This window comes from Arctopsyche grandis, chromosome 12 (genome assembly GCF_051622035.1).
Source record: "Arctopsyche grandis isolate Sample6627 chromosome 12, ASM5162203v2, whole genome shotgun sequence".
Classification (NCBI taxonomy): Eukaryota; Metazoa; Arthropoda; class Insecta; order Trichoptera; family Hydropsychidae; genus Arctopsyche; species Arctopsyche grandis.
The window spans coordinates 963252-983366 of record NC_135366.1 but is presented as its reverse complement, the minus strand read 5'-3'; the positions used below and the strand labels follow the sequence as shown (position 1 = coordinate 983366).

Here is a 20115-nt window from a genome sequence, read left to right as displayed (position 1 = left end):
GCGAGATAGATACACTGTAACTTATTTCTAATTCATAATAATAATGGCGCGTTTATTTAGAGCGGCAATCTAATGGAAGCTGATTGCTATTCATTACATATGTATGTTTTATTGCCCATAGAATTATTTCTATTAGATACTATACAAAAGCTTGAATTTAATTGAATCTACGATGCAATCAATCAAGGATCTTTCAATGGCTCTTCAACGCTAATATTATGATTATAACTCAATATTAATGAATCTAAATCTTAATATTAGCATTATAGCTTGTAATATCGAAGCGTTTTAATTTAAATTGCTTAGCCCTTTGAGTGCTGATGTCTTTTCATGTTGAAAATTTTGCCAACATTTCCAACTAGAATTATTTATAAATCCAATAGAAAGCAGGTATAAAAGTTGTAGCTAATCCAAACAAACTATAGATAACTACCGTCGAGGATTTTGAGTTTTGTAAAGGTGTGTTTAGACTCTCTTATATATCTTGCAACAATATAAAATACACAATGAAGTCTATCAATGAATGTATTTTTCCAAAACTAGTTCCATTTTCTTCATTGTTGTTAAAATTTAATGCTCACAATCTAAATGCCAAACCACAATTTAAGATACGCACTTAGCAGTTAGGGATTTCCATCGAGAAATTCTGCTATGGTTATAAATTCAGAAATTCCTGTGTAAACCAGTCTTTATTACATACTCAAAATACAACGCCTATCGGCGTATTTCAGGCTCTTGGACTTGTTGGCAAAACGCCGATCGGCGTTGATCAGCATTCAAAGGGTTAAACAATATGAATATAAATATATGGATGAAATAGTACCACTTGGTAAAAGGGTAAAAGGCATTTAGGTCAGTTAGGTACAGGCTTCAATCTTTCATCTATTGCTGCTTCACAAATCACTATTTTATTTAAATCATTTTTAATTCGTGACAAGGCTTTTGTTAATATTTGTGCGGTTGGTTGCTTTGGTAACAGTGTGGGAGTTGAAAGATTAAATTTGGCAATCAAATCTCATAAATTTGCCCCAAGTCAACGTCTATTTCAATCTCTTATAGTCGTACAGTCGAAATCAAGAAATAGTCGTTTATATAGCATATTTGATAGTATCATAAAGCTGAATTTTGAATGTCGATGTCGTAAAGTTTAACTTGAAATTTGATACGTGATCAATAGAGACACTTATTTTGGGCACTTTGCTATTAATGCTAAAATTGGGAATAGATGCTAATAGATGCTAAATTCGTAAAATATGCGAATAGATGCTAAAATAACAAACAAAAGTGAAATTTGCATAAAATTAATAGACAATTTAGAAGGGTCTTCCTATCCATTTGCCCATTTATTATGTGAAGAAGTTGAGGGGATAAAACAGAGCTTGCAGTTTACCATAGACGGTGTTTTTCCTGTCGAAACCAAGCAACTGCTTTTGTCTACTACTGTAAATAGTTGGAGCTATGTATCCAACAGGCTGCTCAAAAAAAGCGTGTTAAAACTAGACTCGCACTCAAGACTAAATGAGACAAATCTATTCCTCCAAACATTGAGTAAACTATTCAATCCATCTGTGGCAGGTTCAAAATCTAATATTAATGTTAAAGAAACAGTTTTGTTTTTTTAGAAACCTGCCATCGTTTAATGTATTAACAGAGGCTCAATGTTTGGAAGGATATTAGCACTTTTTAGACAATTAATATAGAGAATATAAAAAGTGAATCCACGCCGGATATATTGCTATTATTGATGGCAACCAAAATTAAATATGAAGAGTTTGGTTGTGCCGCTCTAAAATCTATTTGGTGTCCCGTCAATAGTGTGGATGCTGAAAGGTATTTTACTAAAATACGATATAATTGTTACCGAATATCAAAAAAAAACCTGTAGAAATATGCTCCATGTTAAGTTTTAATCAATTTTAATTGGTATTATATTTTTATATTCATATTTTTTGTCTTTGTATTTTTATATTCATGTTTTTTTCATTGTAATTTTAATTTCAAAACATTTTCGAATTTTTCTATTATTTTTTAATGGTTGTGTTGTCTTTAAATTGTTTATATGTATATAAATTTTATTAAAATTCATCGAAATTTTTTATTATTTAAAATTAAACTCTTCATAAAAATAGATGCCAAATTGAACTAATACTCGGCGTGATCAATGACGGCTTCTTAGCATTTAGTTGCCATTTTGTTGACTTAAATATACCATCGTATATGAAATATCACTCGTGTGAATTGGATCCTTTTGGAAGAACTGCACCCGCATGAGTAATACACTCCCAATTTAACACGTGTATAAATTAGCTCGAGGCCTCGAGTGCCCTTATTTCGGCCCTTTCGAACATATTGTTCTCATCGAATGCGGAGAAAATTCGGCTCTCATTTTACAAAACCAGTTTTGCTCGAGTGATACGAACGAGTGCTCCCATACTGACGAAAGAAATGTCTTCTCCTTAACGACGTTTTAACGGATAAATTAATCGTATGCATCCGAATTTAATTGTGTGAGATCGGTCGTTATAATAGGAACGGGTTCGACGACTCACAAATGACACTGCTGTGTAAATTGAGAGTATTTTAGTTCTGCGATTGTTGATTTTCAACATTCTTTTTTTTTTCAAACACACACACACACACACACACTTATTTACATTTTCGAGTCTGGCCATTGCATAAGCAAATGCTTTTGAATTATGGCGCATTAGATAATTAGAATAATTCGTAAGCGAAAAAGACCCCCACGAAACGTAATATGAAGAGCGTTGGTAAACAAAACGAGTCGCTCGAAGACCTTCGGCTGTTTCTCATGCAGAATAAATCCGTTGAAGGTCTTCCGTCTTTGCTTAAAAAATATGCATGTATGTAAACAAGTTATCCTGTCAGTTCTTATGACACAGTTTGATAACGGTGTAGAAAAAAAATTCGTATAGTGGCGTAATTAACTACATAGAAATATTTGACCCGTAAGCCAAATTAATGATCAAATTATTCTTACTTTCACGTTTAAAAAAATGTCTTCTTTCGAATCTTGTCATTTTTACAAGACTCTTTATTAGCTTCATTAATATATTAATTAACTCTTTGTAAAAACGTCACACAGTTGATTAGAGAAAGTATATAATGAACGGAAATAATATTTGAGGGTTGCACGGGTCATGAGACAGATGCATCTGCAGCAATAAAGATTATGAAAAATAATACTATAAAGCAGTGGCGGCTCGTGAGAATTCATAGTGGAGAGGCTGCACATATTAAGGTCTGTTCATACCTATCCAGCACGACCCGAATCCTGCAAGTACGGACAGTATTATTTAGTTTATTCTATATGGACGCGCATGGATGCGTAAATGCGCATGCGCGAATGGAGTATGAATACGTCCATATAATGTACCAAAGAATACTATCCGCACTTGCAGGACACCTGCAAGATACGGGTCTTGCTGGATAGGTATGAACAGACCTTTAATCGGGCCATAGTAACTCGTTGACTACAACAGTGTTCGAATGCAAACAAAAATAGCATCCATTTTATGTATTTATTACAATTTCGCCACAGTGACATCACAGAGTAGTTACAAGTCGTCACTAAGGCTAAACAAAAAAAGAAAAAGTATACAAACAACAACAAATACAATAACAGAACTCGTTACGAGCTCAAGTTACACAATCCCTCAACCAGATCAGTATATTTTAGATTAAACAAATCCAAGTTAATAGAAATCTGGTTGAGGAGCTTGATCCCCCCCCCCGGAAACAGGTGATAAAACTATCAAATTGGTACGTGCCCCAGTATATTTATTTATTTTATTTTTTACATACATATATACAAATATACCAGGAAGGCCTAGCAGATAAACCCCAATGCGCCTTCCTAGTCAATTACAAACAATGCAACATTTTTATTACATGAGTCGCTGAATCTATGACATCTATGAATTTGAACATAATTTTTTATTGTACATCAATCATAGTGTATATAATCATATAGTGGTGACATAGTAGGTAGGTATGTACTATACTGGGAGGTCTGCAGCCCCGCGGCCCATGTGGATGAAAAAATAGTGTGCATATATATTGACCTATTTCATGATAGTTCAATTACTATTAGGAACTTATTTGCAAGATTGTTTTTTTATTAACCCGTTCTTTCTTTTTTTGTTTTGTTTTTTACCTTAATCCTTTTTGCTTCATTTTCTACTGTTACTCACCATAATCTACTATTACTATTATCTACAAATTAATAATACTATTATTTACAAATTTGTCATTATTTTCTTTTTGTATAGTTATTATTTTTTTCTTTTTTATTGGCCTTCATAGCAAGTTCCATTTTTAATTTTTTATGCTATTTGAAAAAACTTTTATTGGCTTATGTTTAACTATTTATTTTATTATCTTTATTTTAGCTGTAAGTTTCCCTCTGTTTATTAAATAAATAAAATAAAATAAAATATGCATTATACTGGAAGCTTGCAGCCCATAATGACGAGCCGCCACTGCTATGAAGTTGAATAGGTCGTTTGACTGTAGAGTTTTGAAACAATAAAGATATAGAAGACCCTAATGATAACAATAATTAATAGATAATGTCTTAGAGTTGAACAGGTCATGTAACTTTTATCTAATAAACCCAGTTGAATTGCTTACCCGAAATTAGTAGATTAAGAAAAAAATTTAAGTACGTTTTCAAGATAAAATTTACAAATATATATATAAAATTACTTCCTCTGGAAAGTTTTCAAAAGTGGAGCAAAATTTGACATTTCCTAAAGCGTGATTGAAATTTTGAAGTATCTGTAAGTTAATTTCTTTATTGAATGTTTACATATTTTAACTTAATGTATTAATCTTTGGTAATACACAATACTCTCAATTATTATGTTAATCAAAACAACAGCTTGGGAAGCTTTGTAAAGAAGAAAACAGTAAAAGTTCTCCAAGCGCGAACACTCCACATGTTCGTGTCGGCCAAGGTTGGTTTCCCCACAGTTGGAAATCAGAAGCTGCAATCAACTTATAAATTACATTTAATAAAATTAAACATTAATAAATTACAATTAATTGGGTCTTTCTCCAGATGATCGCGCGTCTCTTTTTAAAACATATTATGCAATGAGTGCGAGCGAGACAAAGCTTTTCGAGTTGTGTCAAAAGAAAAATAAAATCTATTTATTGTTTTATGTAAGTGGAAATTTAAAAATGTGTGAATGTATTTTTTTAAAATGATATTCTTTTGTTATGAAAATTTTTCAACAGAGATCGACAACTCGTTTCTCGCACGTTACATGTAGATATTATGGCATTTCTAAAAATACAAATCCGTTATTTTTTTTCCTTTTTTCGTAATACAGAAACAAGCGGTTTCCAACCACTGATTTGATTTCTGTTTTCGATGCAAATATTTTAGATAAGATATTAAGATACAGCAGTGTTTGAAAACATTGTTGTCGCTAAGTGTATTTATGTTTTCATTTGATACTGGCTCATAGTCTAATACGAGCACATACTTAGCATCGTAATGAATAAATTGCACGAGCGTCTGGGATAGATAAGAGAAGACACATGGACTTTGGATATTTGGCGTTTTCGTATTATTATTACCACTTCCTTTAAAGCAATAAGCAAAAGGGGGATCTGTTAACCGGTTTGGAATAATTAACTGGAGTTACACTTGTTTTTTTTTTTGTCTTCAAATCAAATTACTCGTTCTGTATCAACTTTAAAATAAAATAAAAGGACTTATTCTCACTCATATACAATCGATTTATTATTCATAGCAAGTATTATTATATGTGACGTACTTATGTATACATAAAAAAATCAATCCACAAAAAATAAAAACATTGTTTCTCGATTCATTAGGGAAATGTGACACCTATAAAAATAGTGTCAATAGTCGTCAAGCTGATGGACTGTGGAGTCGTTAAAAGTTAGGCGACTACGTTATTTTCCCACAATCTGACTGTGACTCCAATTTTATTTCCCGAGTTCAAATTTTCATTGATCACAAACTTCATCTATTGTTACTACGTACATATGTACATAGATAAACCCTGCCTGTTCTACAGAATGAGAGTTGCGCAAGACAGAGACGAGTGGTAGCGTGTTGGAGAGGCCTTCATCCAACAGTGGATGGTGAGCGGTTGTAGATAATGATGATGACATAGATAAAGTAAACACGTGCTAGTATGAATAGACCTTTGTGCGTACTTCCCGTCCACTTGTGCAAATTTTAATGAGAATATTTTCAGCCATATAGCTCATAGATTTTCAGTGGTTCGGTGATTACATCCCAAATGTGAATCGCTAACAGGATAACCACCGTTACGAAAATCGCTCGTGCGGATTTTCTATCGCATTTGGCCAGGTGTCTGGGGTGGAATTGAGCAGTTGAAAATTGATAATTTTCCCCATAAAATGGTTCGGTGGCGGAGTAGGGTATGATGAATTTTCGGTTACGGTGATTATTATTGGTCACAAAGCGCTCGCTCACTAAAGTCACTAAAATCTCTATAGTGGAACATTTGGCAGCCGAAAAGTCTATCATACTAACGATAACTATTGTTACGTACACCACCGAGTAAATGCAATCAGATTAGGCCGGGTAGCATCCCAGAGACTGTGTGACCGTTATAATTGGTTTCAAGGATTATCTTGTAGGCATATAGTACAACTGAAATGATCTCATCAGGTCACTGCGACACATATCCAGGAAAGTCATTAACGCATGGCACACGCTCGCCTCGTCAAAAGGTCGACACGTGTTTCTATACACGTATCTGGGAAACAAAGGAAGAACTCACTGAACCCATAAAAACCACGAACTACGTCCAGGCGTATGAACCCATAAAACCACGCTCGCGAGTACCAAGAACAAAAGATGTGCACACGACACACTTCAACCCAAAACGTTTATAAAGCAACGCAGCAACCTCCACCGGCAGAGTGAGCCTCTAGAGTTCAACTAGATCACATCTCCGAAGAAACCTCTTCGTACATACAATAACCATTGTACCAATTGAACGCAAATAAACGATCCTCTTTCAAACCACACAACACGTGTTTCGTTAGACCGGGATACGGTCAACATACCTTCCCTGTTCTTACACTGGTGACCCCTGTTCTATAACTGGTGACCCCTGTCTTACATTGATGACCGCCGACTACTAAATTGGCGATCTTACACTGGTGACCCCCTCACCTGTCTTACACTGGTGACCCCCTCAACGAACGTCGCAACTTCGCAACAGCCAGCACTACCTGTCTTACACTGATGACCGCCGACTACTAAATTGGCGATCTTACAATCTCCAGACTAAGTGCAAGCAGGCTAAACAATGGCCACCGAATTGGCCGCTATTGGTCCCTTCTCAGAAGTGACCGAGTGTCGTCCGGGGAATACATATCCGGGTACATGCCTAAACAATAGGGAAGTCGAAGTTGCCTTGAGCGACCTATTCGTTATAAGGCGGTACTTAGGCGATATCAAGACATTCTGGACGGAGCACTGGCAGTGCGTGCATCAATAAATGCTGCGACACGACTTTGGCCTTTTACTTGGATCCTCCACCCACCCCTACACAACACTATCATACATAGTGGCAAATATTCCGTATTGGCGATTTTCATGGCAAAAATAGTCTTTTGAGCGATCGCAATGTGGCTAATAATCCAATTACAGGGGGAATTTTCCGGGGCCCTGGATGCGGGTGCGGGTGCAAGTGTGTAGTTTATGGTCTGTATAGTGTGTAGTTGAGAGGCCCTGAAACGACGTTAGCAACGGGCGAGGAGTTAGCGCGTCCGTCAGTCGGCCGTCGTCAGCGGGCGACGGCGGGCGCAGGAGGTGGGTGGTGGGCGGTCAGACGAGTGCATGTCGTCGAGCGGAGCGGTCGCACAGGGGGCCAGGGCGGGGGCGGGGGCAGGGGGTGGGGGAGCAGGGGGGCCGATCCGCTGCCTGTTCCTGTGCGAGTTCCACCCGCGAGCGGGCCCCCGCATCACCTGCCAAGTGCCCGACGGCTACATCTCCAAAGACACCTTCGACACCGTCAGCCACTACATCATCCCCAAGGTTCAGCTCCAGAGGTCTACCCTCACCGTGTAAGATTCCAACTCGATTCCAATCAGCTCATCCATCACATCCATCACACCAACTGTCGTATTTTGGAAAATGCACTTGTTTGACTCAATTCAATAGTAAATGTATGTTCAATACAGAGCTATATATGAAAATATCAAATTTATTTATTTTCCTATTTTTTCCATTGCTTTAGGATACTATGTAATTCAGTGAGCTGATGTTAATCGTTGACTTTTAATTATCATTTTTTTTTCTGTTAATATTTTGTATTTTTTTTTATTTTTTCTTTATGATTACATACTTATCTTCGGTGGGTTTTTTTTTTTTTTTTTTTTTTTTAAGAGGTGTCGGAACTCTTTTCTTGTCGAGCTTTTTATTAATGAAAATTATATTGAAATTTTCCTATGCCTTGTAGTGAATAAAAAATTACACATCATTTGACGGGCTGAAAATCAGGCGGAAAACCAAAACAAACCAACCAGAAAACGATGGGCTGAATGACTGAATGTCTTTGACCAATCCAGCCAATCGGATACGACTTTGACGACAGCCAATCAGAAACGACCGACGACTGCCAATTAGAAACGAATTACAGGCGCCGTTTCGGTTTTATATATAAGATTTATTTGAATCGAAAAAAATACGTAAATAAATATTAAATTAATTATATTTAAAAATTATTTGAATTAAAATACGACCGCCATGCGGATCGAACACAGGACCGACAAATTTATTTTATTTGATAACTTAATATGTCATAACTCACGCGATAATATTTTATCGGGCACAACACTGGTATTATTTAACGATCGACCAATGACTTTGACCAATCCAGCCAATCAGAAACGACTTTGACGACAGCCAATCAGAAACGAATTACAGACGCCGTTTCGGTTTAATATATAAGAAAAGCAGGGCTTTTTACAAATCTTTTTTTTGTTGTAATGTAATGCACTGGAACGGCGTTCCGGCACCCTTTTTTTTACTTTTTACTATTTCTTTTACCATTTTTTCAAAAAAATTGAGATAAATGATGGGTTGAAAACCAGACTGGTACAAGTGACATTCTTAAAAAAAACCTGGTTTAAGTGTTAAAATAATAGCATTTCATATATGCTATTATTTTACCACTGAAACCAAATTTTTTTTAAAATGTCACTTGTACCAGTCTGGTTTTCAACCCATCATTTATCTAAATTTTTTCGAAAAAAATGGTAAAAAGTTAAAAAAAAAAAGGGTGCCGGAATGCCGTTCCAGTGCATTACATTACAAAAAAAAAAAAAAATTTGTAAAAAGCCCTGCTTTTCTTCTATATTAAACCGAAACGGCGTCTGTAATTCGTTTCTGATTGGCTGTCGTCAAAGTCGTTTCTGATTGGCTGGATTGGTCAAAGACATTTGTCATTGATCGATCGTTAAATAATACCAGTGTTGTGCCCGATAAAATATTATCGCGTGAGTTATGACATATTAAGTTATCAAATGAAATAAATTTGTCGGTCCTGTGTTCGATCCGCATGGCGGTCGTATTTTTATTCAAATAATTTTTAAATATAATTAATTTAATATTTATTTACGTATTTTTTTCGATTCAAATAAATCTTATATATAAAACCGAAACGGCGTCTGTTATTCGTTTCTAATTGGCAGTCGTCGGTCGTTTCTGATTGGCTGTCGTCAAAGTCGTATCCGATTGGCTGGATTGATCAAAGACGTTTGTGATTGGTCGGTCGTTAAATTTTGGTAGCAAAGGCTCATACATATATCACAATTAGAGGTAGGGCCGGAAGCGCGCCGTCTGTTGTTCCACTATTGTAAATGCTTTGTAAAAAAGGTTCGTCAAACCTTTAACAATGCATTTACAACATGTGAACAATGAACAGCGCGCTCTGGGCCCGCTCTTTAATCATAATATGCCTAATTATTTATAAATGGTGATTTTTTAAATTATTGAGTAATGATCAAACCTTTGCATAATATCTGATATGCTGTAAAAATGAAATACATGTATAAAATTTGGAATCATGTATGCATACTTATCGAGCAAATACCTTATTTAGCGATAATTCAATCAGTGTTTGCTACAAAAATTACGAAAGATAACTTTTCAAAATGACATACTTATTTATATGTACATTTATATCACTATATTTATTCATATGATTATTATAATCAAAAGTGTCTGCCTTCAATTCATTACTTACCTGTGAATTGCATGCATTGAAATATTATATCTACCCACCAAAGTTTGTTTTCACACCAAATTTCATCAATAAACTAACATTTGTATATTTCGGTATCAACGTTTGACCTCAAAAATGGAATTCGTAATACAATACAAGTGATCATGAGTCCTTATCGGAAAGCGAAAACGAATCGATAACAAAAACAGTTTTTTTTATAGTATGCGTATAACTTGCATTCGCACATTACTCAGCTTTACCATTTACATGGTTTTATTTAGCTTCACATTTGTGTTTACGTGGTTTAAATATTGCAATCAATTATTGACCCACTTTTGGAGAGGTGATTTTATTGAAATTTTGCACAAATGCAAATTCCAGCAGAATAGACTGATAGTTAGCATCAGGGTTGTAGAATAGCAGGTGCGCACCGGTACGGCGTCCCGCCACCTTTTATCGGCACCGGTACGCGACCCGCCATAAAAATTTCAAAAATCAAAATAGTATAATTTTTTTCGAAAAGTTTTACCACTTTTGCAATATTTTTCACCCAAGCTCGATGACAAGGAGCGCTGTCGTGCATAAAAATGCTGTCAGGATCAAAGATAACGCTAGGCTTTATGTGAGGCATCAGATGTGTCTTTAGCACATTTAAATATTGGCAAAATCGAGCGTACCGCCCCCTCAAAATTTAGCACTACACCACTGGTTAGCATATAATGCTTTGAACAAAGTGGTCACGGGTTCAAATCCCACTGGTTTCTGCTAGCCAGACCTTGGATTTGTGACTCCAGGTCGTTAATTTCCCATCAAAGTTTGTTAATTTATATAATTTTCATTGAAACGGTTCCAATAAATTGGCAAACTTGTCCATTTTCTGGCAAATCTCGAGTTTTCAACAATCTTGAATTTCGCTGAATTGTATAAAATGCTGCAAATTTACTAATATGACCATAGATGTCTCTGTGCATATTAATTGATATGTACTTTGTATAATATTTATATAAAATGTACAATGTTTCTGGCAAGGAAGGCGCATTGTGGTTACCTGTAAGGCCTTCCTGGTATGAATTAAAAAAAATTCTGATGAGTTTGCATTATATCCAGCAAAATAGACTAGTGGTTAGCATATAATGCTTTGAATAGAGTGGTCACAGGTTCAAATCCCACTGGTTTCTGCTAACCAGACCTTGGATTTGTGACTCCAGGTCGTTAATTTCCCATCAAAGTTTGTTAATTTATCTAATTTTCATTGAAACGGTTCCAACAAATTGGCAACCTTATCCATTTTCTCACAAATATCGAATTTTCAACAATCTCGAATTTTATTGAATCTTAAAAAATGCTGCAAATGTACAAATTTGACCATAGATGTCTCTGTATTAATGTACTTTGTATAATATTAATAATATATTTATATCAAATGTACAATATTTCTGGCAAGGAATGCGCATTGGGGTTACTTGTTAGGCCTTCCTGGTATAAATTAAAAAAAAATTCCGATGAGCTTGCATTATATAAAAGTGTTTTTTTATACAATTATCTTTATTATATTATACATTAGCAAATATACCGGTGCCGTCCGAGTATACAAACAGTTACTTAGTGTACATTATCGGATAATTTTGTCTTAACGACTGTACGTAGCCCATTATTGAGTAATTAAATTAGCATATAATCTGTGTGTGGACATGAGATTGAATGTACATATGCCTTTTTGATGTTCGATATAGTCTTACCTATCTTTTAGAGACTCGTCAGTCGAGTACAATTCATGAACTGCTATAAAACCAGTCAAAAAAAGGTCGGAAAATTGACATTTTCTTTATTATTTTTTACAGAACATTACTGGACGCCAAGATACTAGGCTTTCCCGTTCAGATCGATCATAATAAATACGCTCGGAACGCGTTCTATTTCAATCTGTGCTTCGTGTGCGACGCTTGGGCCAGGACGGTGCACTACGAGCCCGTCGTCAAAAAGCTGACGGAATATTTGGTATGCATTCGACGGCGGCACGTATTCACACACATATTCAATTCGACAATCGCCATGAATGCAATGTGTTTATTTTCAGCTGTCTATGGAATTGGAGAACGAATGGCTGTCCAAACAGTCGCTATCGGGCGACTCGGGCTCTCTCGGCATGCTAATGAGACAAGTGATGCAAGATTTGAATTCGAAAAAGATGTGCACTCTCACCGGTAGGACGGGGACGTTGTAATATCATTGCCTATGTTGTTCTAGTCATGCTTATTATGTCTCTTGCGCAGAAGGTACGACGACGACCCACCTGACCATCGTCCAGATAAGCTCGGATCCGGACCCGGTGCAGGATCATCAAGTGCCCATATTTCTGTTCGATCGTGATACGTTCGTGCCTGATCAATGGGATCTCACCACGAATCAGGTAATTTTGCTGCATATATGTATTTTATTTTTAAAAAATCAATACCACAGACCAAACTGTGGTTATAATACAAATATTTCAAGATTTCAAAGCCTTTATTGCTGATATTCAGTGTGTCCTGATGACACGTAGGCCTCCTCCAGACCTTTCCATATTCCTCTCTCTCCTGCCATCCTTGTCCATAAAGGGCCTGCAGCCAGTGCCTATAAGAAAAAATAGTGAGATCTACAGACAGTGCCGGCCTTACACCCGATGGAGCCCTCGGGCAATTTTTTCTAAACACCCTTAGAAAAAACTTTCGCCTTTAGCGCTCTAATTTAAAATTTTGAATGGCTTTTGGCGCTCTGATTTTAAATTTTAAAGCGCCTTTGGCGCATCGTTCGGCGCCCTAATTTAATTGGCGCATCGTTCGGCGCCCTAATTTAATTGGCGCATCGTTCGGCGCCCTAATTTAATTGGCGCCTTCTGACCATCTTTTTCTTTTTGCTTTATAGCGTGGGGTCCATTCTGTTATTGCTCTTGACCATTTATCTTTCTTTTCTCTGATCATGTGACCGATCCATCTCCATCTAAATTTTTTGGTTTTTATGCTAATATCTTCTACTTTTAACTAACCTCTTCTTACTTTCAGTTACGATTACTATTAAAGAAAAATTATTCCTCTTATTCTTAGATCTACTGCTCTTTTCTTATGTTTTATGCTGTATCCTAGCATACTTATTTCCATGCTCCTCTGGCATGTTATAAGCTTCTGGAAGTTTTTTTGAGTGGTAGCCCAAGTTTGACATCCATAGGCCATGATTGGAAGTATGCAGGTGTTCAATATTTGATTGCATTGGCATTTTGTTTGCCCTTCATTATGTCTTTCAGCGAACAGTTAAATCTTTTCCACGCTATAGTGATCCTCTTTTGTATTTCTGCTTCCATATGGTCATTGAAAGACACAATCTGCCCGAGGTATACGATAGGCTCACTGTCTACCTTTGTGATGCTCTTGGCTTGTCTACAACTATAAGTATACATAAAACAAGAATTCGTAAAAAAAAATCCACTTTAGTATGCGGTCTACCTTCACATATCTACTCTAGTATGCGATCTACCTTCGCGTTTTTACTTTAATATGCGGTCTCACTGTGTCAGTTCTCGCGTGTGACAGTGAGACTGAATAATACCGACCCTGACGACTTAATCTTAAATGAATAGGGCCAACCCTAACTTAACCTAACCTAGCCTGACCCTTAAATAAATAGGTGTTGGCGCTATGTAGGATGTGTTCAACCAACTCAACATAACTGGCATTGAAGAGGTCTAAGAAATGTGCCAGTAAGTTAAGGAGTCCAACAGCTCTCGAGAGGGGGGAGTTCATGAGCGCGTTTGTTTTAACCCTAATTGACAACAAGATATCATGCTTTCGTAAAGCCCTATGGTTTTCCGGGGGCCCAAAATTTTAACTTCTCTAGGATAGCGGAATTGTGAATCTCTCCTCTAAGTAATTTTACGAAATGTTTCCCAAGAAATAAATCTCTTGTCTTTGCCAGAGAGTTGAAACCCAAAGATCCCAAGACGTGTTTGTATGTATGTATGTATGTATGTGTAATTATGAGTGAATATATCCTAAAGTCATTGACCTTATCGTTATCGTTGTGTAAATGGCGATAGTGTGAATTTTTTTGCCACTATCCATACATATATGGTATTTGTTTAGTGTATATTTTTGTATCGTATGAGTAAGATGGTCAATGTGTGTTATATAACATATGTAACTTGGTCAGTGAATTGTCGTTTTAATTTTTTTTTTCAAGTGGAATATGTATATACAGCGACAGCGTGGAGTAGTTGTTAGTATATTATGCTTTCGAGCAGAGTGTCACGGGTTCGATTCCCACTAGAGAACCGTTGCTGGCCAGACCTTAGTTTTTGACTCGAGGTCGATCGTTTCTTATCAGATTTTGCCAATGATTTTCATTGAAACAGTTTCTGTAAAATTGGCATCTCCTTTCCTATCTCTCTTGCTAATCTCAAGCTAATCATTATCTTCGGGTTCACCAATTATATGATCTGTTTTAAGTGCACTCGTCTAGTGGACTAGTTGTTAGCATATTATGCTTTCGAGCAGTGTCACGGGTTCGATTCCCCACTAGAGTCCTGCTGCTGGCCAGACCTTGGTTTGTGACTCGAGGTCGATTGTTTCTTATCAGAGTTTGCCAATTTTTTTGAAACGGTTCCTGTAAAATTGATATCTCCATTCCCATCTCTTTTGTTAATCTCAAATTGTTCAGCATCTTCAGGCTCGCCAATTTGACTATCAATTATATATGTATTATCTGTTTTAAGTGTACTGGTAGCTTTGGGGCGGTCTATAAAGGCGAGTGTTCGTGTTCTATGAAATAAAATAAAATATTGCGTTCCCAAACGGCAATGATGATGATAAATCGACAGGAACCAGTTAATGGAAGTGGTGTTAAAGGTTGCTGTAAATCAAATGCTTAGATTAAAAACGTAATCAATGATCGATACTACATAGATACAATCGATACTAGATACTAGATGAGCTAAAGTATAATGCGATTGTGTGGAATCCGCATGAAGCAAATTACTCTCTGATGATAGAGAAAGTGCAAAAAGCATTTCTTCGTTTCCTATATAGGAAAGAATATGGGTATTACCCTTATCTCTACCCTACTCCTTTCCTTTTGGGCATGCTTGTGTATAATTCCCTTGAACTTCGGAGAAACTTCTCATTAATTCGTTTGGTTCTCCAGCTCCAAGTGGTAATACGTCATGCCCGTTGTTGCTGGAGCAGTTGGGACTTAATGTCCCTAATAACTATATACATATGTGTGTGGTAGACATCATCATTTGATGGTTGTACCTGCTGCTCGGACAGTTCTTTTTCGAATGGCTCCTATTCCAAGAGCTATTCAACTTCCTAATGAAATCGTTGCTGCCGAGACTGAATGTGATATTTTCCACCTTAGTGAGCGTAAATTGTCGGATATTACTCTAACCCATTTATCTGGTAGTCTGCGCTCATCATTGTTTTCATGATTGATTGTGATTTATGAATTTCTTTAGTTATTATTTTGTTTCTTTTCTTTTCTGTTATATTTTTTACCATTGTGGCGCATTAGGAATTCCTGTAATGCTACAATGTTCCAAACTTTAAATAAATAAATATCAGCAGCTCATTGGTTGCGTTATTGCTAACCACCGAGAGGTTTCCGGCTTCAAGCCCTGGGTTGACCTCGATTGAAAAGAATTTATTCAGAAGTATTTATGCAGTGCTGCTGGTCAGACTTGGATATTTTTGACTCCAAGTCGATCGTTTCCTATCAGACTTTGTTGATTTATCTGATTTCATTCTTGAAACGGTTCCTTATCAAACTGGCAAAAATATCCTACCCACTTTGTCACGATTACAATACTTAATTTACTGAGATATACTTCATATTATTGTACTGAATACTTCACATTCAATTGTAAGTCCTTTGATTTATATTTTACATATATTAGTGTTTTGCCCGTTCACATTTCAATGTGTGGCTTCGGAATGGAATTGATACGTGATTTGAAATTAAAGTTAAAACTTTTGTGCATCATAAATAAAACAGCCATAAAAAATGTGATGTAATTTTGAATAGTTGTTTAGAATAGGAACAAAACGGCATTCATATTATAATTCGATTTAGCCGAATCGTGGATTTATCTTCAATGACGCGATATGTATTTTGAAATTCATTTTATATGTACCAATGAAAACCATTTTTAAAATTCATCATGCAATGTTTATCTGTTGGAATAGTAGATTGTAAATATTTTATCTAAAATTTCAACGGTCGTTATGAATGACGAACTGTCAATATAAAAGTTTAAACATCATTACCTATATATTTTAATATAAATAATCTCTATAGAATATTACCATCCGTATAAAACATTGAACTTTTGCTCGCTGCATACGATATGTTCAACATTTGAATACTTTTATTTCAGATCTTGCCGCATATAGACGGCTTCAACCATATATCTAAGATAGGCACTCTGGCGGATGTGGAAACAAACCTGGTGAAGTCGTGTGTCCAAAACTTGGTGTATTACGGAGTCGTCACCCTCGTGCCGATCTTTCAGTACTGCGCCGTGTATTGTGCCACGCCGAAGCTGCGGCAGCTGGCTCTCTGCAAGGGTCTGCAGAAGACTTGCATCGACTTCTGTTCCAGATCAGGTAGTGAAATTCGACCTGTTCGACTTTGACAAGTGTTTTGAGAGGGTTGGTTTTATTAATTCAATATTTGGTTTTCAGCTCGTCAACCGGCCAGTTTGAAAAATATCATATGCATGTATGCCGGGATGACGTACGGGACTACGATCCGGGATCTGTGCATCAGATTCAATCCCTATGCGCTCGGTATCAATGAACGTAAGCTGGTCCAGTTCGGCGTATTGGAAGGATTGATAAGGCGAATTCAAAAGGTGAGTTTGAATTGAGTAAGGGTTAGGTTTGGTTTATTTATGTACGTAGAAACAATAGATGAAGTTTTGTAAACTTGAGATTTTGACTGATTCGAACTCCGAATTGATCAGTGATCACGTTTTCATGATCTAGAAAAAATGAGTGTGTGTGTCTGTGTTAGTCCGATCAAACTGAAACTTAGTATCGGTTACTGTTGAGATGTGTGCGGGACGGTTCAGATATCGAAGAGTGAAAGACGAGGCATGTTTGACAGGTGTATATTTACAAGCTGTCTCTAACACAGTCTGACAGAGAGTCAGTGGTACAAGCGTATACATATCATGGTTATACAAATCGGAGTCATGCGTGCTGTTCCAACACTCCTCCTCACGCTAACTCCCTGAACATCCCCAGTCTGCCTGTGATGTCCGTCAATTGTGGTGCCGTTCTTCAGAACGCCGGTACGTGAGTCATACGGTGCCTTTCTTCACCGCGTCCCTTGTAAAATGTTTTCTGACCGCCATGCTTTTCCCGTTCTTCTTCTTCTTCGTTGGGGCCTAACTTTTGTCTTAGGGCCGTTTTGCAGGATACAGTCTTCTTTCCCTTCTTCTTGGTGACGACCTTCCATGTGTCGTTTGAAGAGTCACCTTTTTCTTCTCCGCAGAGTGCTGTATCGCAATCTTTCAGCCAGAATGGTGCTCTTCTTTGTCTGGCTTGTTCCCCGATACATTCACCAACGTGGCGATCTCGTTCCACATCGCGTTGCTCCTCCTGACGTTGTTCTTCTTCATCGTTGTTGAACTGAAATTTCATATCTAGAAGTTTAAGCTAAATGCCAAGCTATGTATGAAATTTGGTAAGCATCCGTCAACCAGAAGTGGCAGTTTACTCTTGTACGATTTTTTTCGACCCCTTTAACATGTGTGCTCTTCACGAAAAAATTCAAGTATAATTCTTGTATCAATGTGATGAAAATAATAAAAAAAATCACTAAATTTAATAAACCGGAAGTGGGATTTTTTCCTCTTAGAAAAGTCAAAAATGTTGTGATCACGATTCTTTCCACACCCCTGAACGTATCAACCTGAAAATTTATATTTGTATTCTTTATGTACTAACTTAGAGCTGATAAGGTTTTGGTCAGAATTCGTCAACCGGATTTGTATTTTTTTTTTAAACAATATTTCATTATTTTATTTTGACCTTTCAAACTATTTTTATTTTCTTGATATTTTATGTGTATAATAATTATAGTGATTTCAAGTAATAAAAAAATTTCAAACAAAATCCGACAACCAGAAGTAGAACTTTTGTCTCGTGTAAGTCTCCCTACATTTGCGCTCAATTTGTATTGAAAATGCTCTCATAACCGATATGTGTGAACGTGTATATATATTTAATTATCATATTTTGCTTTGTGACCTTTTTATATTCCTCAAATACATAGATAAAGTCACGCGGTGTTCACATCCGAATTATTTATTTATTGTTTGTGATTTTTGCAGTATCCGGTGACGGTGAGCTGTGATGGATCTGATAGCGAGAGTGGCAGCAGCATAAGTAATAGGATACACACTGGGCTGGTCTCCTTGGATGAGTTGTGTTGTCAGAATGGCGCGACGATGGCGTCTCTCGAAGAGCAATTGGAGAGAGACCGCACTATTTCTATGCTTTGGAAATAGTTTCCGTGACATGCCGAGTGTCAGTGTATGGTTTTTGAGTCGATGGATGAGGTCATACTGGTGGTTTATATAATATAGAGTTTGTAGCGTCGCCATCTTGTCTCCGTCGTATGGTAAGTTTTAAGATTCGTCTTGAAAATGCATTCAAAACGACATAATACTGATGAAAATCTGTGATAAAACGGCCGCATTCAAAGTTTGAATCGGGGTTTTTAATTCATTAGACTTAACAATCCTCGCATCCTTGTCGAGACGCACTCTGATAGTCTGAATTATTGATCGTTGACATATTTTATTTTAATTTATATAATATAATCAATTTTAGTACGTTTGAGGTTAATTGTTAAGTCAGATTTATACAGATTTGAATTTAATGAAAAACAAATGAATTCACTAAAATGAAAATTATTTAGTACACAAAAGAGACGAGAGATGGCTCTGTATATGATTTATTAAATTTGCTTTAATTACAGTATTTCTCATTGGGGATGGTCTCGTCTATCGACTGTTGATTTTAGGCAATATGTTTAATACAATTTATATATGAAAACAATATTTTTCAATGTTATTTCTCATCACAAAGTGATTTTGGTGCTAAACGAATTTTTCTATACTAATCGTTGCTCACAATGTGTTTTAAATTAAAAATGTATATATTCTTTGCATGGCTAGTCATTAATGTTTATACTTACTTGTTGAGCTTGTAAAATTTTCGATGCGTCCACGCTCAATCATTACGTTTAATGTGTACATAAAACCTATGATGAAATTTAAGAATTTAATAAAAATTAGCTCAGTTTACATGTTATATGAAGAAAAAAAAAATTAAATGTATAAAAAACGGAGAGACGAATATTGATGTCTGAAATATTTTTCTATTGATCTTTGTGTCGTAAATATTAATGTATATTGACTCATACTTGTGCCATTTAAATCTACATAAATAATAACTCTATTTTGATTCCCATTTAATTTTTCAACCCTTTGGTGAGAAGATTGTCGACAAACAGCAAACACGCTGAGCTGAATGTGAAGGGTTGAAAATGCCAGCCGCAATATCTATACTAAGTCATTTGTACAATCGTGTGTGATATATTATGAAAATATTTTTCAAAACGTCTTTTATGAGAGATATTCCATTTGTTAATCTTTTAATCGTAAGTGTGGTAAAGTGTGTCGTAAACTCTTTACAATTTATGTTTGTCGTCTGCAAAGACCTTTTACAAAGTTGAATGTGTTCATTTTATATGTAGTATTTGTTAAATCATTAAAATATATATTTTTCCAATACAAAAGTGTTTTCATTTCGTA

General features: G+C 36.1%; 1 protein-coding gene across 1 annotated transcript; it reads left to right on the top strand.

The window, feature by feature from the left end:
* The first annotated feature begins 7873 nt into the window (after positions 1-7873).
* Positions 7874-20090, top strand: LOC143919573 (GATOR1 complex protein NPRL2-like). The gene is made up of 7 exons (XM_077441954.1): positions 7874-8100; positions 12104-12260; positions 12340-12466; positions 12536-12672; positions 16666-16894; positions 16973-17142; positions 18628-20090. The coding sequence occupies exons 1-7, from the start codon at positions 7874-7876 to the stop codon at positions 18802-18804; spliced, it is 1224 nt and encodes a 407-aa protein (XP_077298080.1). The 3' UTR covers positions 18805-20090.
* The last annotated feature ends 25 nt before the right edge of the window (positions 20091-20115 follow it).